Genomic DNA, 23,249 nt, shown 5'->3' with positions numbered 1-23,249 from the left:
CATCTTCTTCCATAGTAAATGTCTTACTACACTATCAAACGTGGCAGACATGTCTATGCATGCCATATAAACTGGGAGGGCCCTTTTGATTTTAGTGCCAGCTAAAATATGACATGAAATTTGCATTTAGGACTGTACTCCTGCCTTAACGAAAGCCTGTTTGGCATTGCGAATAGATGTCATGTAGAGCGATATTTTTCCAATTCCTGCAAGATTAAAATTTCAAAAATGTTTGCATCAGCATCCATCAAAGAAATTGGGCGATAATTGTCCGGATTGGTTGGATCCCCTTTTTTAAAAATAGGAATCATAATTGAGGTAACCCAAGAATGTGGGACATTGCAAGACCAGACTATTAGATCAAATTTGATTTTAAGAATTCTGGCCCATAGGGCTGGTTCTGCCTTGTATACACAGGGCGTAATACCATTCGGTCGTGCTGCTTTCGAGTGGGACAACCTACCGATAGCCCACTCGATATTTGAGAGGGACCAGTTCAGTACTTGCATGGCAGTACCTTGTGGGTGATCGTAAATGCAATCCATATATCGTTCTGGCAGTGCATATTTGGTTGCAATGTGGGCTTTCCAAATGTCTGCTGAAATCCCATTCGCTGAGATTAAATAACTCTGCCCATTTGATTTCTTAATTGTTTCCCAAATAGCTCTTGTGTCATGTTGACAAATCGATCTAATAAGTGCACAATTTATTTCATTGTGTCTCTGGGATTAGGTACGATCTTACTTTATTTTTGTATTTCTGCAATATCCTTTTTAGAAAGTGATACTGTAAATTACTCAATTAATCGTTTTTTTAGAGTTCAATTCCCTATTCTTTTCACTTTTTATTCTTTTACAAATAGGGTCAAAAGAGTGAGACTTCACTTCTTCGCAAGGCTTTTGCTTAGATTTCAAATGCGCTACTGCTGAGCTAACCATATTAGCCACAATCAACTCCCTTTGTAGAATTGGATAGCTGGAAAGTAAGATATGCTCCTCAATATTATTTAGTCCTAAGGACATCCTACTAGCAAGTTGATTATTAGATAGCCAAGGATTCCGTCTAAGGGAGATGTTAGCTCGATGCCTCGCTGGCAGTTGCAACAATTCTTCGATACCAAGTTGAAGATGTGCAATATCAGTAGATAACTAGATAACAATGGTGCATGATCACTAAAGCTAAACTCCTGTATCCTCACTGGAATGGCTAAAGGTGCAATTGATTGTGATGCACAATTGAAATCGGAGCTAAACGCACCTCTACACCATGTATAATTTACACATGAGACATCACATTCCACAAAGTTAATTGCCCAATCATCAAAATATGCCACCCATCTGTTGCCTCTCGATCTAGCTCTTAGTACTTTTCATTTGTTTGTAATTCCACTCCATCAGATCTCACACTACAAAGTGAATTTAAAATATCCACCAATAATAATTTCATACTCACTCTTGTATGATTACACTTTCTGAACATTTGTCTATTGCATCAAACATTTTATCTCTGGTGAATTTAAGTGGGCTCCAATACAGGCTTGCCAATAACAGTGGTTTACATTTAGATTTTACCAGAGGCATGGCAACAGCTAAAATATGTTCGGATTTGTACATCAGCTCAGTATGACATTCAATCTTGTTATTAATAGCAATCGCTAATCCACCTTAGGGGCGTCCTACATTTGCCATAGTAGCATAGGAGCAAATGTTTTGAAACCCCTGCAGTACCAATGCGTCCGTTTTCATTGTTTCCTGGAGCAACAATACATTCAGAGTGTCCGATAAAGAAAGAGAAGCCAACCAATTAAAGAGGTTATGGTAACCACATGAATTCAATGTAATAATCTCAAACCCCTTCTTCACATATTGCTATTTTAGTGTCTTAACCATTTTAGAGTTCAGCATAGTTCGTAGTAGGGGCTCCACCCATGCCAACTGTTTATTTTTCCCCGCAATGGCCACCAGTTGCGAGATGCATATATTTTCATCGGAAATGTTCCCATTACCTCTTGTGATTGCCTCCTCTGACATACTCTGACTAGGCAATTGAAATTGCAGAAATTCCTGTGCCAACGTATCCTCATTGAAAGTATATAATGTAAACCCTAAGTCCATCAGCTCCTGATCTATGTGACCAAATGAATTTAAGATAGGTTGCAGGTGGTAGATTACAAATCATTCTATAATTGTTCTGCCGTGCAAGCGAAAATCTTGCAAGATCAGCCGAAGTTAGTATTTTTAATGAAGGAATGCAAGAAATCAATTTAAGAAAATAATTGAGATTGATTCTTGCATCTCCCAATATATCGGCCTTCCCTTCTAGACCAATTATATTGAGTGCGCTATGAGAAGATTGTACAACACATCCCATTGGCAATCACAGAAGCAGAGGTTATCCCTACCGGAGGATCTCCGTCTTTACATGTCCCAGTGACCTGTCTGGGCATCATCAAATCCGTTAATACCCCTGAAGGCAAACCATCACTCCCTATTTGAGTAGGAATCGCTGGCCTTACACTCCCTGTTAAGTTTAATTCCTTTATTAGGGCTTGTGAGGTAACTAGACCCCCCTCACCCTCTCCAAGGATTTTCTCAGATTACGTAATATATGTGCATGTGGTTCAGTCCTGGGATTACTACTTGGCTGTAAAGACTGCGACTCCCTGGAGGCATGAACCTCCTGTGAGGTCTCACAGGGTTTCCATTGAGTGGGCGACACTGGTGTCTTAATATTGCAAAATGTTGCTACGTTAATAAGGCTCGACCGATTTGGTTCAATGCTTTGCTCATCGTTCAATCTATGTACTGGCTGCTCGTCTATTTTGGCTGCCGGTAATTCCCTAAATTATACTGCTCCACTTATTAGATAGCCTTTCATATCCGTGTTAGGTGTTTATACGATCTGCTTTTTTACATAACTGCAGACCTCCACGTATGAACGGCGTAAATTCATAGGAGCTTTATCACTTTCGGTAAGGCACATCTTGCCATTATCATTTGCGGAAGAAAGCCTATCCGTGCTACAGATGGAACAGTGTATGTACACCTCCTACCATCTATGGGGAAAATAGTTATTTACATTTTCTTGTTTTTTATCCAGCTACTGTAATTAATTCAGCAGCTGCTGATGAAATATTATTAGCATTACCTGTTTTAGACTCTGTATTTACATGTGATACTCCTTTGACATCATGGGCACGCATTCACCCATTCATAATACGTAAGATAGTGTTATCTATGTGCCCCTTCTGAACATTTACTATAATGGGGAGCAGTAGGGCCTGACTTTCAGCAGGAAGTTGCTCCACATCATTCAGCTCTTCCTCACTGAGTCCATTGCTAGTCACATTATCATTAGCTTTGCTGTCTTCTGTTTGCCCGTTTTGAAATGTTTAGATTTAAAAAAAATATATTTTTCTAGTTTGCTGCTTTTCTTCTTTTCTCAGCCCTTTTGACTGCAAGCATATGCAATTTTCTTGTACGTCTCGATAAGAAACATGTCTTCATTAGTTCCCTCGACTTCACCCTCTTCATACTAAATTTGATAAGAGCAGACGGACAATCGAATTGCTCATTGGCCTGTTGAGATGACTGGTCACTTGTATGTATGAGTCATGAGTTGTAGATTGCATGGTATTAGACTTTATTTCTTCTATCGCAGTTTTCATAGCCTTAATATCTTCGACTATACCCACCATGCAGTCAGACCAGATAACATGGTTTTTTGATTTTACATCCACGTGCACTGGATCCGCCTTTTCTACCTCCATATGTACCATATCAGCTACAGAGCACTGAGTACCTTTTTCACAGATCATGCTCACCCTTTTTGTGCTCGGCACCACAAGTAAGATCTTTAGGTGCTTGTTTGCAGGGATTACTACATGTCTCCCTTGCCATTATAAAGCCCTCAAGGCGAATAATCTTCATAAGGATGTCATTCTTTGAGCTTTTAATTTCACGTATCTCTAAATGCGTGACATCATGGCCTTTATCCAACAAATCTAAAATTCTAATTAGTTCCTTTGTTTTGAGGTCCAAGAACCACCCTAACAGTTCAAGGCTTTTCCCTTCGGCCTGAAGTCTGCTCCAAGGGTGTTCACAAAGTGCTTGGCCTCAGTGGCAGTGCATATACGCTGCAAGGGAATCCATGTGTACCCTTATCTGGACGACTGCCTCATTCGCTACCGGGTTGCATGCCCTTGCGTCCCAGCACATTATGTGGACCATTTGCTTTCTGGCGGCTCTCGGATTCTCCATCAATTATGCAAATTGTCCAGCATGGGGTCTGGCATGGATTCACATGCTCATGAATATTCCCCATCGTCAGGCCGGGAATCCTTGGTAAAAGAAAAAAGTTTCACTTTCACTTATAAACTGTCTTTCTTCTATAAACCAATCACTGAGGTCTGGGTCATACTTCCCCCAGCCAATGACTGCCCTCTCCCTAAGCCCCTCCAATGGCAGCTATTTTCTGATTTCTTTTTTTTTTTTTTTTTTACCACACGTCCAAGTGTTGGGAGTCCTTGTGTTTTGCTCTTAGAGCTTTCTGCGTTTTTCATGCTTTTTTTGCAAGGAAATTCCTATTTTTGTTCGATTGAGCCAGTGTGCTCGATCGTTTCTTCATCCGACTAACTGGATCGGTTTGTCGCATCTTTCATCGCCCCTCAAGGGCAGAATCGTTGTGTGTTTTTTTTTTTTTTTTTTTCTTCGAAGATTCCAGAGGACGGGAGTTCCCTCTTCAAGCGCTGCACCAGCTGCTGTTTGAGGAATGTGTTCATGCAGGACAAGCATTCCCAGTGCCTCTATTGTCTTCACCCGATGCACAAGGAGGAAGATTGCGAGATCTGTCGTGGATATACTAAGTGCACCATGAAGGATCGGCACAGCAGGTTGGCGGTGTGGCTCTACGCCAAGGCCTCTATCCTGTGTGGTTCACAGGGGCATGCCTCACCCAGATCCAGCCAGTCAGAGCCGGCATCTAAGTCCTTTGAGGGCGCTCCATCCCTGGGGGCCCAAGACAAAGCCAAGTACCGCAAGTCTGTTTCTGTCTGGGCCGCCGCGCAAGCGGGTCCCGTGACGATCGGGGCCTCCGTCTCCAGCCACTGCTACAGTTCTTCATCGAAGAGGAAGTCAGCTACCCCAGGGAAGCTGCGTGAGAGAGCAGAAAAGGCCAAGCCACAGGACAAGGTGGCCGACATGCCCGTGAAGTCCCAGGTTAAATCGTCATCTATTGAACTGGTGGCCGCCGCCCTTTCAAAGGCGAAAGGAGCTGACATGGCCCAGGGAGCCCCAGCGGCAGCCAGAGTGGCTCTTCTGGGAAGCTTTGGCCAAACCAGTGAAAAAGACCCCGGAAAGGAGGATGTCGTCCCTAATCCTGAGACTGACCCTCAGGACACAAAAAAAAGGGATGGGGGGGGGGTTGTGGAGGTACTTCAGGGCACAGATAGTTCCGATGAAGAGGACATGGTTTCGTCCACACGGTCCAGGAGAACGTTTGGGATGACAACGGGACCAACGGGGAGGAGGTTGTCACCGGAGGGGGTGACGGCGAGGACGACAATGTAGGTGCTGGGCCCAGCAAGCCTACTCCCACGATACCTACCAGAGATTTGTCACAAGACATTCTTTTCACTCTACACACGCTGGTGTCGGAGATACAGAAAAGGATGCCGATGGCACCACCAGTGCTGGCCCCATTGACACCAGGCCCACCACTGCTGAATAAGAGGACGCAGCACCCTACGACCGTATGCCGCCTTTCCAGCTGCTGCAGGGGAATGCTCCTCTGCACGCACCCGCCCCTAAGGATACGGGGACGGACATGGCGGGGACTGACAGACATCTCTCTGCCTCCAAGGGCTTCTCCCCCGGACGAAGTGGTCTTGGTCCACTCCATGGTCGCCCGTGCATTGGAACTCTTCCAGCTCACGCCGGAGGAGACTAATCAGGATGGCTTCCTTTGTCAACACCAGGAGGCGAAAAGCAAGACCATTCTGGCGGTGCCCCTCCTGGACAACATCTGGAATGTGGGCCTGGCGCTGCGGAAAAACCCTGCCTCAGCCACCGCGAAAAGAAACAGTCTGGAGAAGAAATACCAGGTGCTGGAGTCTGCACCTAAGTGTCTGCTCTCGCAACCATCACCAGACTCTGTGGACTTAGCGGCAGCGGGGAAGAAGTCATCCAAGCCGTCGTCCTCAGCCTCTGTTCCCCCCGGACGTCAAGGGGAATAAGTTGGACGCTGTGGATAGAAAGGTCATCTACTCTGCAGCTACGCCGGTGAAGGCAGTGAACGCTTTAGCTATCCTGGCCAGGTACGACCGGGAGTTATGGTATAAGATGGCCCGCTACTGGACTTCATCCCTGGGGACAAACAGGTTAGGCGCTGGAGATCCTGCAGGAGGGCAAGGTGAAGTCAGACCACACCATCACCGTGGCTCTGGAAATTGCAGACACTGGGTTCTGCCAAATGGGGATCAGGGTTTGCCTCTGTCGTCGTGGCTGGTCGAAGGCCACCAACTTTAGGCAGGAGGTACAGATGAGGGTCCTGGACATGTCGTTCGACTGGGACAATCTCATTGCAAAGACCGTGGATGAATCACTGCAGGTCATCAAGACCGACACGGAGAAGGGCCGTACCCTGGGCACGCTGCAAAAGCACCGTCCGTCCTGATCGTTCCTCAGGAGGGAAGTCGGGCAGATCGAAAGCATCGTCCTCGTACTGCCAACCATCCCCTTCCACGACCCAGGAAGCTTGCAGGGGTTGTTCCCAAGGCCTTCGAAGGTGGGCGCCGTTGTCATCCAGGCTCCCAAGGCGGCGCGCCGGCAACCAAGCAGGATTGAACCAACCAAGACGGGCCCCCAACCCTGCACCCCGGTGGGAGGCCGGCTGGCAAACTTCGTCAGCGTGTCGGTAAACATCTCCACTGATCGATGGGTGCTGGATGCTCTCGCCCACGGACACACTTTGTAGTTTCAGCGCAAGTGTCTGCGGATACCACTGGTGGATCGGCAGGAAAAACTCATCCCTCAGCTGTGGCTGGAGGTTCGGGCCATGTTAAAAAAAGGGGACGATAGAGCTAGTTCTAAAGCAGCTTTGGCGCTCAGGAGTTTACTCCAGTTACTTCTTATTAAGAAAGAAGACCTGGGACTGGAGGCCCATTCCCGATCCACGACGACTCAACAAGTACATCAAGACCCAAAAATTCAGGATGGTCACGCTGCAGCACATGCTTGGCGAACTGCAGGTGGTGACTACCTGTCGTCGCTGGATCTAGAGGACGCATACTTCCACGCCCCATTCATGTAAAACATCTCAGGTTCCTGTGCTTCGTCGTACAGTGGGAGCACTACCAGTTCAAGGCTCTCACCTTTGGGCGGAAGTCGGCGCCTAGAGTCTTTACGAAGTGTCTGGCGCCGGTGGAAGCCCATCTGCGCCTACATGGAATACATGTGTACCCATACCTAGACGACTGCCTTATCTGGGCCAAGTCAAGGTACATCGCAGGCGATCACACTGGGAGGACCTTCCGGCTGCTGACAGATCCGGGCTTCTTAGTAAACTAGCCAAAATCCTGCTTGAATCCATCGCAGGACGTACTGTTCCTGGGGTCCAGGCTCAACCGTGTCCTGCCTGGCGGCCCCCTCAGAAGAGAGATTAGCGGCCATTTTGGGCAAGCTGCAACAGCTGTTGGCAATGAAGATCGCCACGGTGAGGACCATCAAGTCGCTGCTCGGCATGATGTTTTGTATCTACCTGATCAGGCTCTGCAGGTTGCGGATGCAACCCCTGCAGGAATTCCTGGGCGCCCGCTGGATCCAGGTGTCTGGAAGCTTCAAGGACAGGATTGTGCTCGGCGAGGAGTTCCGTCTAGCTATAAGGTAGTGGGGTGTGCGCTCCAACATCGCCGGGGGCACTGACTCCCAGAGCCCACCTGTAAAAGGAGAAGGTCACAACAGACGCTTCCCTGGAAGGCTGAGGACCTCGCACCATATGTCTCCACGCCGGAGGCTTGTGGCTACCGGAGGAGAGGGAGCTACACATAAATGTCATGGAACTTCGGGCAGTGTTTTGGGCCCTCAAGTAATTTCTTCCCTCCCTCAAGGGCAAAGTGGTGAGGGTCTTTACGGACAATACCACCACAATGTTTTACATCAGGAAGACGGGGGGGGGCACCAGATTCCCAGAGCTCTCCAGAGAGGTGCAGAAATGGTGGCACTTTCTTATTCGGCCGTTTCTTATTCGGTTTCACCTCGTGGGCGTCAAAAACACTTGCCGACTCTCCGCAGGGAGCTGCGCTCTTGCCAGGAGTGGTAACTTTAGTAGGACTAATTGGACAACCTCTTCCTTAGGTTGGGCAGGCCCTAGATCGATCTTTGTGACGGCGGCCAACAAGTTCCTGTCGCTTTTCCGCTGTTGCCTCTGCTACTTCAAGTAATCGGCCTACTCAAACAGTGCCGGTGCAAGATGATCCTAGTCGTCCTAGCAGGGCCAAGGCAGATTTGGTACCCGGACCTTCTCAGCCTGTTGACATCACTTCCAGTCAATCTACCAGTGATCGCGGATCTGCTCGCCGGAGAAGGAGTTGCAATCCTGCACCACGATCCAGGATCGCTGAACCTGAAGGCCTGGCTTCTGCAGCCTTAGAGTTCGGTGGGTACGAGCTGCCGGCAGACTGCAGGGAGGTCCTTGCCAGGGGCAGTGCATCGTCATCTCTTGTGCTACGGGAACAAGGGGAAGCGGTTTGCGACTTGGTGCTGGTCGCAGAATATCAGCCCGCTGAGGGCCATGGCCCCACAGATCCTTCCCTACTTGTTCTCTTTGGCTAAGGCGGGGCTGGTGCATGCCTCCATCAAAATGCACCTGGCGGCTATCTTCCGCTAAACCAGGTCTCCAGGACGGTCGTCTCTTTGTCTCGTCAAGGAGTTCCTTAGAGGACTATTTTGATCTTTCCTGCCGGTGAAGGCACCTGCCCCGGCGTGGGAACTCATTGTGGTTCTGACAAGGCTCATGGAGGGGCCTTCGAGCATATGCATCAAGCCCCTCAAGTACCATTTTTGGAAGACGGCTTTCCTCATGGCTATCATCTCTGCCAGGAGACTAAGTGATCCAGGCCTGTCCTGCAAAAGCCTTATTTGACTTTCCACGATACAAGGGTGATGCTGCGGACCCACCTCTCCTTCATGCAGAAGATTCATTCGGAATTCCATCTAAATTAATCTTCTGGTATTGCCTGTGTTTTTTCCGACGCCTTCGTCGCCGGCTGAAAGGACTCTGAAGTTCTATGTGCCCCACACAAAGTGTTTCCGAAAGACATCTCAACTTTTTGTAAACTTTGGTCCTGTGAAATATGGGAAGGCCTTATCCAAGGCTTCCATCTCCATGTGGCTCTCCGGCTGCATCACTTATTTTCACCGGTTGGCAAAACGACCGCTGCCTGGCCGTCTGAATGCATTCTACCAGAGCGATCGCTGCAACAACGGCATTCCTGTCTGCTGTGCCCCTGCTGGGCATGGGCTGCTATGTGGAGGTCTATGCACACCTTCATGAAATCCTACTGTGTCAACAGGGATTCCAGAGAGGAGTCAAGGGTCGGCCAAGCAGTGCTACGCAACCTGTTTGTTCGCTTGAAGGTGAGCCTGGTGAGGAGGTACGATTAATTGGTTCTGTTGAGCCTTGCCACTTCCCGTGGTTGTGTCTGTATGTACTGCTATGTGTTCTTTATACATGAGCATTGGAATCCATGCAAGACCCCATGGGTTCACATGCAAACCCTCCCTCCTGCTCCTCTGCGGCTTTTCTTGGTCATGCTGCCTTTTTACTTGGTACCAAATCTGAAGATGGCTGCCAGAGGAGGGGCTTAGGGAGAGGACAGTCATTGGCTGGGGGCAGTATGACCCAGAGCTCAGTGATTGGTTTATAGGATCAAGACTGTCTATAAGTGAAAGTGAAGCATTTTATTTCTTTTACTGAGGATTCCCTGCCTGATGACGGGCAATATTCATGAGCATGTGAATCCATGCTGGAGAACAACAGTTACAGGTAAGTAACTTGTTCCATCCTGCGTGGTGCCATCACAGAACGCTCTGTTCCTGTGCACCCGCCTCAACACGGTTGCATGCTTAACAACCCCCTTGGAGGAGTGGAAGAGGGCCATCCTAGTGACAGTTTAGCAGCTGTCAGCAATGTCAGTCGCAGTGGTATGCTCCATCAAGTAACTGTTGGCATGTTGTTCTCCTGCGTCCATCTTGTCCCCCTTTTGCAGGCTTCAGATGAGGCCTCTCCTGAAGTTTTTCGACGCCCAGTGGCAGCAGGTTTCGGGCGCTTGGATGGACAAGATCGCCTTTCTCTCAGGAGTTTGAGCAAGCTGTACAATAGTGTGGCATATGCCCACAGCTCACTCAGGGAACTACCTTTCAAACCCCCACACCCTCCCGTTCAAGGATGCAACCACCACAGATGCCTCTCTGGAAGGTTGGGTGGGGCTTGCACTGGATAGTCTCACCCCGGAGGTCTCTGGCTCCTGGAGCAGAGGGACCTACACATAAACATCCTTGAGCTCGAGCAGACTAATGGGCCACCAAGTTGTTCCAACCTCCGCTGCGGGTGAAGTTAGTGCGGATCTTCACAGACAATACTACCACCATGTTCTAAATCCAGAAACAAGGTGGGCACGCTCCCCCGCTCTCTGGAAGCCCAGTCCCTGTGACGCTGGGCAATGCTTCAGTACATGTTTCTTGTACCCTTTCATCTAGCAGGGGCACCAAGTACACAATTGCAGACTCACTCAGCAGTGGGAACTTCAGCAAGGGTCCTTTCTGATCAGCATGTGCGGTCACCCTCAGATCGATTTCTTCGTGACTGCAGCAAACTCCAGTGCCATAGGTTCTCCAGCTGATATCCTCAGCCAAGAAGCCTGGGTGATGCCTTCTCGTTCCCGTGGGGCAGGCTTTCCCTGTACGCCTTCCCGCCAATCTGCTATGGCTATTTGTGTTCAACACACTAGGCCATTGCCATTGAAGGGTAATTCTCATTGCTCCGGTGTGGCCAGGGCAGATCTGGTACCTGGACTGGCTCCATTTGTCAGTGGCTCCGTCCATTCGACTGCCTCCTCTTCCCGATCATCCCAGAGTAAACTGAACAACACTGCACCATAACCCAGCATCGCTGAGCCTCACGGCCTTGCTCCTGCAGCCTTAGAATTGCTGGAATGCAAGAAGATCCTGGCCAAAGCCAGAGCTTCCTCTATGCTGTCTTGTTACAGTCTCAAATGGAAGTGCTTCAGTGTGGTGCGGGATTATGAAGATTATGCCTCTGTGAATCACAACTCTGCAGCTCCTCCTGTACCCGCTTTCGCTGGCCAAGGCTGGCCTGGCTCACGCCTCTATCAAGGTGCACCTGGGAAGCCCTCGCTGTAGTTGCCCAGGCTTGTCAAGGAGTTCCTCAAAGGCCACTTCAGGACTTTCCCCCAGTAAAGGCTCCTGCTCCGGCATGAGAGCGCAACGTGGTTTTGACTAAGCTCATGGGGCCTCCATTTGAACTGATGCATTGGGCCCCTCTGAAGTTTCTCTTGTGGAAGACTGCTTTACGGGTGGCTATCACCTTGGGCAGGCTGGTCGGAGAGATCCAGGCCCTCCTGCAAGCAGCTGTACTTGACCTTCCATGCTACAAGTCTGCGGACCCACCCCACCTGTATGCCAAAGGTCCCCTCAGAGTTTTAGGATTGATTTTCTATACTCTGGCCTGGTGTACAGATGTATAGAAGACCAACCTTGTATTGTGACAGGGACAACTCTGGGAGCTCTAGCCAAACCAGTTCAATGTAGCAAGGTGAGTGACAATCGGGTATAGAAATACTTCTTTACTTATGGCCAAATAACAGTGACAAATGACTACGAACAGGTAATCTCACACAACACTAATAGATACATATACTCAATCACTGGAGTAGGTCAAAATACAAATCAAATACCTGAAAAGGAAGGTCAGGTTAGTAGAAGCACTACAGGTCCACAAAGATACAATCCTGACTTCAGAGGTCCATCCCTAAGATGTATGTGGCCTTGTGCCCAAAAGTTCAGCAAAGTTCCAAACTGTTTTGTGAAGCTGGAAAAAATGAAGGTAGGGTCTCTGGGATCCAATGAACAGTGCCAAGTGTTAGGGGACAAGTTAATCTAACTAACTTGTCCCAAACCTTCGGAGTGCTTGTGTGAGAGGGAGCAGTCTCTGAATAACATGGTCCAGGATATTTGCCTACGCTTCAACCCCCTACTATTCCCCCCCCCCCCCTTTCCCCGGTTCCCCTGCTCAACAGGATAGGGCACCAGGAATCGGTCATGATGATCCTGGTGGCACCAATGTGGGCTCAACAGCCATGGTTCTCATCTCAGGGGAATGTAGGCCGTCCCCCACCCTGCCTGTCTGTTGCAGGACAGGGGAGGGGGCTCTGCATCTGTGCCCCCAAACACTCAATTTAGCAGCCTGGCACCTGAATTCATCGAGTTTAGACACCTCCAAGTCCCTCAGAGATGTATGGACATAATGAAAACCCAACACCAGACATTGTTACTCCAATAAGTGGAAACGCTTTTGTTTGGTGCAATGTTAAGAAAGTCAACCACATTGACTGCTCTCCTAAAGATATCCTTTATCTAACCCACCTATTAGATTCAGGACTTGTTTGCAATTCCCTTAAGGTCCACCTGGCCGCTCTCTCTGCATATACCACATCCCAGAGCAAGGTTTCATTGTGGAAGATTCCTATAATTAAGGCTTTCACGCAAGGAGTAAGGCAACTTCACCCCACCTATTTCCAACCCAACTCCCAGATGGGAATTGAATGTTCTTGCAAGATTAACAGAATCTCCTTTGGAACCCATGCAGATGGCTAGCGTTAAGGCCATAACCTTTAAGACTGCCTTTTTAGTGGCCAGCACCTCGATAAGGAGAAGTTGGTAAACTGCAGGACCTTTCAGTTTAGGGCCTCGTTTGTGACTATTCACAAAGACGAGGTGGTTTTGCGCACACACCCCTGTGTTGATATATGATATGGTAGGTTATTTATAACGGGCTTAATACCCAGAGGTTTCTAAGCGCGGACCCAGGATTCAAACCTGTGTTGCTCCGTGTCGTCTTGCTTCCAAGGCGAGCACTTTGCCCCTAAGCTATCCTCCCGCGCCTAAATTAATCTCGAAGTTCCATGTGAACCAATCAATCGAACTTCCCACTTTCTTTCAAAACCACACTAACTTGGCAGAAAGAAGACTCCATACACTAGATGTGAGGAGAAGGGGACTCTGTCTCTAAATCAGATATTTTCAAATGGATTGTAAATTGCATCACACTGTGTTACTCTCTTGCCAAGAGAGATCCACACTTTACGCCTGGAGCTCTCTACAATCTGGGCACAGGGGCTACCATAGTATTCATTGCAAATGTTCCTCTAGATTCTATTTTCAAAGCAGCAACCTGGAGTTCTTTTCATGCTTTCACCCAACACTACTGCCTAGACACACACTCTAGGTCTGATTCTCAGGTGCGACAAGCGGTGCTAATACATTGTTAGGCAGAAACCTGTGCAGTTCCCTTAGGGACCACTGCAAAAAGTTTAAGACTACAGGAGTAAGCAGTAAACCCAATTGGTAGCAGTCTGTACCACCCAGATTTACCTGGTAGCTGTGGCTGAGCAGTCAGACTTCTCTCAAGAAGAGTTAGGCAGTATATAGAGTATACACAATAGGGCTAAAAATACAGTAGCACAAGCGAACACTGACCAGAGCTTTGGTATAAAAGTATATAATTATTTATTTAAAAACACACTTGTAAAAATACACTGGCACTAATATGTCAAGCAAGTTCAAACACAGTCACTAAGTGTATACACCTCCCTAGTTAATTATTTGACAAGTCTAGGTTAAGACACCACTTATTTAGCAAAACAGAGGTGAGCGCGTAACCGTAGATGGCACTACAATAATTTGTTTAAAAAGGGAGAGAAAAGGCAGAATAGGAAAATAACACAGTACCAACACTTTTAAGAAAACACAGCAAGTCAAGAAAGGCAGGGTCTACTGTATAGCAAAAAGTTCATAGGCCAGGCCCACTCTTGGAGAGAGCAAGGCGGAATGTGCCCAAGATCACACAGTAGAAATGCACTCAAAGTCTTTGCAGAAAAGTCAAGAGGTTGGGTCAGTTCAGAAAGGTAAAGTTAGCAGGTCCGAGGTCAACCCAGGATAGAGAGTCAAGGATTTACGGGACACCTTGGGCAATCTGTTTCAAGGGAGACCAGGCGGGACACAGTACCTGAAATGGTGAGAAAGCTCCAGCGGTGGCAGTTGTTCCTGGCAGTGGGTGCAAGTCGGGGCTTCGTCCAGGGGAAGAGATGATCTCGACGTGGAGGAAAGCTGGAGGTCGTTGCACTGCCAGGGAAGAAACCAGCCGCAGAGTTTCCCGGTTAAAAGGTACAACCCTTTTATTCGCAGTAGTGGTGAAGCGTGGCTATCCGGCCGCCGGGGTGCTTGACACGAGCGATTCGACCACACCACGAGACGATCTAGGAAGGCGAAAAAGGCGAACTGGTTGGTCCCACCAGCTCAAAGGGAATAAGACTCTCCTGGAAGATCATCTCCTCTGTCGTCGGGGAAGCGGTGAGTTCGTACAGCAGGGCTCCACCGGTGTTGTCTTTATAGATGGCTCAGCTTCTCCTCTCTTCGGATTCTTTAGGTCCTGTGGCGACTTCTGAAGTTCCAGTCCCCAAAGCCCTGCTTTTATGCAGCAAAACCCCCATTCATCAGCCTAGCTCAAACATGCTAAGTGGTGAGCTGCGCGGCTCACCACTGGGCCAATCACACAAGAGTGCGACTTGGGTTGCCAAGGCAACTCAGTCCAGGGTGCCTAATACCCCTCTCACACATCCTGTTGACCCCAGACAGAGTGGCACCATTTGGAGGGCTTCTGTGGAGAAGCCAGCCAAAAAGTGGAACAAAGGGCTCGACTTGGGTTGGAGTTTCAGAGGCACACACAAACGCCATTTTAAAACCGAGTCCTGGCAAAAAGACCCAACCGGGGAATAAATATTAAATAAACCCGGCGGTATCTTTAACATTGCACCAAAAAGTGGTGCGTTTAAAATGAACGGGAAATTCCCATAGGAAATATTCCGGTGGAATATTTTGCGTGGTATCCACTGCCACCAGCCAGAAACTCGACAAGGGAGGACTGGACAGTGCCCCCTTGGAAAACAGACCCAGGGGCAATCGAATTACCCCTACCAGTAATTCCACAATATGATGGTTTGTACTGGTTCTGTTCACAATTTGAGACTAGTAAAGCCAATGGTGACTTTACATGCCCTGGGAGATGGTAGTCAGTCCCATGGTATGGAGTCTATGTTTCACTATGACACCCCTGTGTTACTACACTGAGGGTGCTGTGTAACACACATACCAAAAACACATGAAGCCCTATGGAGTAAAAGACCCCATAGCCCAAAAAAAACACATTACACAAAGCTGCTGGGGGACTCACTAGGTTTGGGAAATTAGCCTCAACAGAGAATTCTCCCTAACATACATTTCTTTGGGTATCCAGTGATTTTAACGAAAACAAAACAGAAGGTAACTTTAATAAAGAAATGATAGCGAAGAACTTTGAATATTTGTTTAAAATGTATATGGAGTGGAGTAAGGGGTTAAAACAGGTGGTGAGGGGGTTAGGTGGGTTTAAAAGCATAGGGAAACAGGGGGGCTTGGTGGGGACCCCCAAATAAATAATATAAATCAATATGTTTCATTATAAAGTTTTTGTTATTAAAGCATTCTCTGTAATTTAATTAGTTATAATCATATGTAACCATCTCTTTTCTAATGTTCCTTCTCACATCCCACCACCATCTCCAGGTACTGCTTGCTGTCTATGCACAGCATGTGAATCTAAGCAGATACAATCAGTAATACGATTACTGTGAGTAAAGTGTGTCTTATTGGACCTTTAAAAAATACACAACCATTATAGACATTCACCCTCGGGAGATGTAGAATAGCATTTGATTCACTAATCGGTGCAACACCAGAAAGTACTCTGATGCACTACAAATAACACCTAGGGATAATCCTTGATAATTCCCCCTTTCTCTTATAAAGTCCAACCCTAAAACTGTTTGGGGCTTTGTGCCGGAAAGTTCCATAGTAGATTCTTCACAGATAGGTTCAGTAAGAGATTGAAAACACTAGTGGTTATGATTAATGAGAATAAAAAATAATTTGTTCGGTTAAGTATTATTTTCACAGCAATAGTCTTTGTGTGTTGGAATTGCTTAGAATCAGACGTCCACCGCGCATCCCTGCATGAAGTGGGGAAATAGCGGCCTCATGCAATACGTTTTACGTCAGTCCTGTGTTCATTCATCCCCAGATTTTTTTCAGCTGCATTTCTTGCCGAAAACCTATGCCCGAAAAAAACAGGTGATGAATGAACATTTTATTTCTGCTATGACGAAGAAAGTCCAATATGTAGTCTTCCACACTTGCTGGATGTTAGGTGAGTTGTCCTACTGTCAGTAATGCTTTAGTAAGCTATCCCAGCCAATTGTAGATCCCCAACTCTTATCAGTCTGTACTAGCTCAGGACCTTGGTAGTGTGGTAGAGCAGTCAGGCATATCTTAAGAGGAGGCTATGAGCTGTAGGTAAGTACTCAGAATCTTAGACAGGCACATCAAAGAAGCACTGACACATACATTTATATAAAATATGTTATATTTAGACCAGAATCTTTTAAATACTTCAGACGTTTACGGTAGAAAAATGTGTTTTTTTTTTATTTTGGTTTATAATAAACTTTCTTGTGGATCTTGTCCTACAACATGCCTCATATCTCATACCACTTGTTCCATTATGCTCCAGGTTTGGTATTCCATTATCCTAGAACAAGCGAGGAATTCATTTTGTCAAAAGCGCTTATGACAATTTACTCTTTGAATTTGCAAACCTCACCCACCAAGCTTTGCCACAGAGTGATGGACTCTATACAGTAAACATTCCTAGGTTTCTACTAACCAGCGACCTAAACCCTGGGCCAATATAGAGTCAAAGGTTTCTTTGCTTATTTCACAAAACCGACAATTTCGTTTCCAATCAACTTCTCTGTGTCTCAACCTTAGGCTCTTTTTTGTGTCGAAAATGTTCAAGCGAAACTTCATGTAAGTAGTTCTGTATTTCATGCTTGGGGATTTCTCAAGGTATTGCGGTATAATGTTGCGGCCTTTACCTTCTTTCGCTGCGTTTTCCATCAATGTTGGTTTCGCATATCCACTGTAGTTGTCCTATCTAGTTCCCATAAGTTTTTTTTTTTTAACTAGATTTGGGTTCTGTTTCAATGTGTCACTGTTGGTATTCATGTCTGCCAAGTGTTTTTCACATTGTGCCATCCATTTGGTCGGAACTGAGTCTTCGTTTCATTTTGCTAGATCAGCAAGGATATAAAACTCTGGAGCACGGTTTTCAACGATGATCTTCATGTACGTGGATAACATGTTCCACGCTATTCTTGCGTTGATTGACACCAGACCTAGTTCATATTGAAGACGAGATCTTGGTAGTCCCTTGCGAAGTTTTAGGATTCTGCTCAGTACATGTTCTCTAGCTGAGGCAATACGGAAAAAGGTGCTGGAATTGTAGATAATGCACTTCAAAGGGCACTTCGGTTACAACTGTAACACCGTAGGAAAGGGAAAAGACAAGGTTGTTGTATTATCGGTTATTGCGCATTCATGCGGTTTTCAACAGGTCATACGGTAATGCATTTACTCTGCAAACACATATAGGAAAGTCATTTAATGGGAGCAAAATAAGTGGTTGGTGCAACATGAGCTTACTTCAAAGTTCTAGCGACAGTTTCTTCACATGGCAAGTCATTAAAGTCCACAAATGCAACCCTAGCTAAAGGCATTTCAGAGAGGGCTTGAAGTCTTGACAAATGGCGAATAATGAAGAGTTCCTGCGGATTTCTTCCAGTGTCTGAAGTTGTTCTTGCAGAAGCAAGTTAGCAACTAACAAAGGAGACCTAAAAACTGACTTGAGAAAGGGGACACAAGCAGCAGCTTGGGTGAGAGGTAGGAGGGGGTTGCCCTGGACACTTCTACTTGCACTACAATGCTCTGGAGTGACTTCTTGGAATCGGGTAAGCAATACCGTTGTCCTCACAGTACCTTGAGTTTGAAGAAAGGGTTTGTGTTGGATCCTCCGCGATGTGGCAGCTCTGGATCCGACCTCTGGATTCCTTGGTCTGGTGATGAAAGGCAGGACAATGGATGGTGTCTTTCAGCAGCAGTCGCGAGGGAGGGAACTGTAGCACAATGTTCAACTACTTCTTGGTTCACTCTGTGGTTTTGCTGCCTTTTCAGGAGCACCATCAAAGGACACAGATCGCCCGGTCAATCTTCTTCGCTTGCTGCGGTCCCACACTCTGGTGAGGGGGTCTGGGCGAGTTTGATCAGATCTCTGTAGTGTCCTTATGGGCTCAGCACAGATATGGACGGATTTAGCGTTGCCACGATGATGCACTCAAAATGGGCAGCAGGTCTCCTGGCGTTCGCAGCTATGGTAATGCACCCATGGGGTGCCCATTTCATCAAAATGGCCCTGGTCGTCTTTTTCGCCATTTTCTGTTGAAAAGGTCCTTCTTGAGATTTCAAACCAGGTTTAGTCTGTCTGTTTGGTCTTTGGCAGGATTTACGAGTGAAGCCCGCCTCTGGCACCTGTATGTCTGGCAGGGGCAGGAAGTGAGTGAGGTAACCGAAACTCCCTGGGCTTAATCCCCTTGGTTACAGGAATGCACCCAAAGGTGATTGGCCGGCTGGCTATCTGGCAAGGACAGCCACCCTGCTGTGTGATTGACAGCTAGGTTGGAATGAATGGGAGAAACCAGCATAAAAGGTAGTGCTTTTTGGCTTGGAAGGCAGAGTCAACCATTGAACGAAGGAATCCGAAGAACTTGGAAGAGATGCTTAGTGCAACTCCTGGACCGTTGATTTGCCTGGGGAAGCCCTGCTGCTGTGCTGAAGCTCCGAATTCGCCTCAACTAGAGAAGCCCTGCAAGGACGACTTCTCCCTTTGAGTTGTTGTGACCAATCAACTCCTAAATAAGCCCGTCTGGACATCCTGTCGCAGCTGGTTGCATTTGCACTGCCGTTGCTGCTGCAACCAAAGAGCCAGGGAGAGGAACACCAGATTGTGCGTTGCTTTTAAGTCGGACGAGAGTGCCAGGAAGATCCCCCGGACTTCCCTGTTGCAGCACTGACCAAGCCTGAGCCACCTCAACAGAGTGCTGGACCCCAGAAGCAAGGAAAGATTGAAGTGATATCCGAGAACCGCTGTGTTGCTATTTGCTGTCAGACGCGAGGAGCTGAAACACTGAAGGACTGCTGAATTGAAGTTTGCCCATTGCTGCTGCTGACGACCACCCTATTGCAGAGCAAGAGTTCACAGGCGTCCTCCCTCTTGTCCCCTTGACTGAGGCCCAGGAACAGCAGGATCTGCAGAGCTGCACAGGAACAGAAGCCAGCTGGAACCATTTCTTCTAACCAGAAGTACTGTAAAGTCTGAGAGAACCCACCTCTTGTTGTGTAGCCTTGCTTGCTCTCAGTTGAGAGCTGTCTTGGTTACATTGCAGAGTTGCTAAAGCTTTGCCCCTCACAAGCCTCCCAGCTTGTGGCCCTTCAAGTGTTCTATTTTCTACAAATATTGTGCAAGACTTTTTTACCTACCTGCAAAGAAGATCTTCAGCTCCCCTAGACATTGTGCAATTAACATTGGCTGTCCTGGCTCCTCGAGAGACTCTTCTTACCTTTGACTGTGTGCTTTATCTTTTCCTCAGGAAAGGGTTAAACTTATTTGCCATTGGAAGGTTTTAAAAGTACTTGCCTGTTTGAGTTATTTGTTAAGCTTTGTTTTATTCCTCTATTCTATCTTTTTGACCTAATTCAGAATTGCTTGTACCAGTGATAAATCAATGTCCACAGTGTTCTAGCTATTTGTCACCTCAGGGTGTAGGAAGTGTCTGTATGGCATCCCCAATGGGTGTCATCTCATTTAGAGAAATTGAGTTTTGAAGTATATTTAAGTGTTACATGTTTTGCTCCCTTTATGAAGGCTTATTTAACTGACTGTGAAATAAATTAATAATTGTTATATGAAGAAACCTAGAGTGAAAGTGTTTATTTGGATAACTGTATTGTGAAACTGTGTCACAACACTACTGATCACATTGACACCTCTTGAGATAAGCCTGGCTGCTCGACTACACTACCAACCTGTGTAGTTCAGACTTCTACCAAAGGTTGGATCCCTATTGCCAGGAGGCCAAGGTTACTGTAGTGCACCCAAAGGGTACTGCATACAATCTTGCCTAACAGGAAGGGCTTAGGGAGAGGGTAGTCATTGGCTGGGGGCAGTATGACCCAGAGCTCAGAGGTTTATAGGAGAAAGACAGTTTGTAAGTGAAACAGAAACAGTTTTTTCTTTTACAGAGGATTCCCGGCCTGACGACGGGGAATATTCATGAGCATGTGAATCCATGCCAGACCCATGCTGTGGAACAACAGTTACAGGTAAGTAACTTGTTAATTTCCCAGTACTGACAGCCTGAAGGATATGTCATTTTCCCCTTACAGATTAGCAAAAGTCAGTGTAGTGAAGCTTAAGGCTTCACTGCACTGTATAAAGAACAGGTCAGATACAAAAATCAAAGCAACAAGTTTAGGGGTACATAGAAATGGCAGGAAAAGATGCAGTAAAGATGAATCTTTCCTAACAGAATGTATAACGTATACCTTTCCTTTAGAGTTACTGTTGCAGGTGAGCAACATGTCCTTCCTGCACTGACTGTTTTCCTCTCTTGGTAGAAGATCCATACTCCTTTTTGCATCTGTTGGTGGAAATATTTGGAAATATTTGATGACCAGAGGCTGCATGCTTTGAGCTGCTTACAGCTATGATTGAAACTTGGTGTATTTCCTGCTATCTTTTGGCACCATCTTGCACATGCTTTGGAAAAATAAATCCTCTGCCCTATCCTTGGAGGCAGTCCTACAGATAAAGGGGTGTATCAGCCACGTTTACTCACCAAAAATAGGCAAATACTCCCAACTAAAAAATGGGCACATATGATGTGGATATATTTGGACCAGCAGTGCATGTAGCACCAGAAGGAAGAAAGTGCTATTATTACTGCATGATTAGAAGAAATAAATGTGTATCTTTTAATCTGTATGCATAACTAAGTGCAAAGAAATCATTACTATGTTTACTCGCTTATAAAAATAATCACATTGGGAATTGGACTTAAATTTTTACTCCATACAACATAATTTTACTCTATCTGCAGCACTGCCTGGAGGTAGGGGGGATTTACTCTTTAGAAACTATTACCCAAAGGGTTAAGTTCATTCGCTAAATATCCAATAGTTGGATTCCTTTTGTGCAAAGTGCAGATCCATTTGAATTGAGTGTAATCTGGATGAGTTTATGGCAATGCAGGATATAGAACTGCATTGCATTGTTAATGGAATTTGACCATAACACGTTTGGTAATCTAACCATTTAAGGCCCATGTTTTTTTCAACTCTTCTCTCAGTTCCTTTACAGTGTCATCTTCTGAGGACCCTGCTACGCAAGATTCTGTCACTGCCATATTAGCATCAGATCCCAGGGGAATACTGGAAGAACCCCTCCCTTCAACAAGCAGTGAAGAGGAAGATCCCCTGGCAGGTGAGGTCAACAAAGTTCATTTAAGTCTTGATGGAGAATAAGTAATTGCGTAACTGGTAGAGTCTGAATGCAGCTTTGTGTTTGTCACCAAAGGTTTAAGTTTGGGCCAATGACGCTCAGCTTGAGCTCTAGCAGTTAGGACAGTGTTGTGATGCAATTCAATTTTGGGGATTCTCTGTATCCGCTTGCTGGATCTTGTTGAGATTGATTTTCAGATCGAGGTCTTCGTAAGGGTAACGACACCCTAGTTGATTAACATGGTCATTGAACCTTGGGGTCTAGTCAAGCTTAAGCATAGACAGAGAAGAAAGGCAAGACTTGAGATGGTGTTGGGGTGGTGTGTTAGGCAGAAACCTGTGCAGTTCCCTTGGGGAACACTGCAAAAGATTTAAGACTACAGGTAGAGCAGTAAACCCCTTTGGTAGCAGTCTGTACCACCCAGATTTACTTGGTAGCTGTGGCTGAGCAGTCAGACTTCTCTCAAGAAGAGTTAGGCAGTATGTAAAGTATACACAATATGTACCAAAACACAATAGCACAAGCAAACACTGACCAGAGCTTGGTTTCAAAGTATATAGTTATTTATTTAAAAACACACATAAGTAAAAAACACTCTAGCAAAATAGGGTAAAAACACTTCAACACAGTTATAATGAAAGTAGATTCAATCCTTTCTCCTATCTAGACAACTCTAGGTTAACACCACTTAATTAAAACAGAGGTGAGTGCTTAACGTTTAGATGACACTCTAGTAGTTTCCAAGAAAGGGAGAGAAAAAGCAGAAATGGGTTAAACACACCACTCTAAGGTCCAGAACACTTGCAATAGGCTCAAAGAAGCACAAAGTCACAGGTGAGCAAAAGTCACTAGGCAGGGCCCACTCTTAGAGTAGCCGGAGCGAAAATGTGCCCAAGATCACACTGTTAGTTAGAGATTCAAAGTCTTGCAAAGAGTCAAAAAGAGTTTAGAGTGGCTCAGAAAGTTTAGCCAAAGTGTCCCAGGCACTCCCAGGTTCGAAAGCCGGGGACTAAATCTACCCCGTACAGTCGGTGGCAAGGGAAGCCAGGCGGAACACAGTACCTTAAGCGGAAAGGATCCTCCAGCGGTGGCAGTTGTTCCAGGCAGTGGCAGCAGGGCTCGACGTCGGTCAGGGGAGAAGAAGTTCTCGCTGAAGAGCAGAAGAAGAGGGTCGTTGCACTGCCCGGGAAGAAACCAGCCGCGGAGTCCTCCGGTTAAAGGGTTGGTACCGACTTTCGCGGTATGGGGGTAAAGTGTGGTATTCCGGTTGCCGGGGTGCTTGGCACAGGCAAGGCGGCCACGAGATACCTCAAAGAACGGAAAGAAGGCGAAAACTGGTTGTCCCCACCAGTCAAGGGAAGGAGCCACTCCGTTAAGAGTTCTCCTCGGTCGTCGGGAAAAAGGGGTGAGACGGTTCAGCAGGGCTCCACCGGGTGGTGTCGTCGAAGCAGGTCGGCTCAGCTCTTCCC

At 46.7% G+C, this 23,249-nt stretch overlaps 1 protein-coding gene across 5 annotated transcripts in view; it reads left to right on the top strand.

The window, feature by feature from the left end:
- HUWE1 (HECT, UBA and WWE domain containing E3 ubiquitin protein ligase 1) overlaps positions 1-23,249 on the top strand; it is a 2,445,223-nt gene that overhangs the window by 1,821,308 nt on the left and 600,666 nt on the right. For all 5 annotated transcript variants that reach the window (XM_069645305.1, XM_069645304.1, XM_069645303.1 and 2 more), the window contains exon 62: positions 21,629-21,762. In XM_069645305.1, the coding sequence (XP_069501406.1) occupies positions 21,629-21,762 (134 nt within the window). The remainder of the gene's footprint in view (positions 1-21,628; positions 21,763-23,249) is intronic.

This window comes from Ambystoma mexicanum, chromosome 2p (assembly GCF_040938575.1).
Source record: "Ambystoma mexicanum isolate Mex_15411 chromosome 2p, UKY_AmexF1_1, whole genome shotgun sequence".
NCBI classification, from domain to species: domain Eukaryota; kingdom Metazoa; phylum Chordata; class Amphibia; order Caudata; family Ambystomatidae; genus Ambystoma; species Ambystoma mexicanum.
This window is presented reverse-complemented; position numbering and strand designations above follow the sequence as displayed.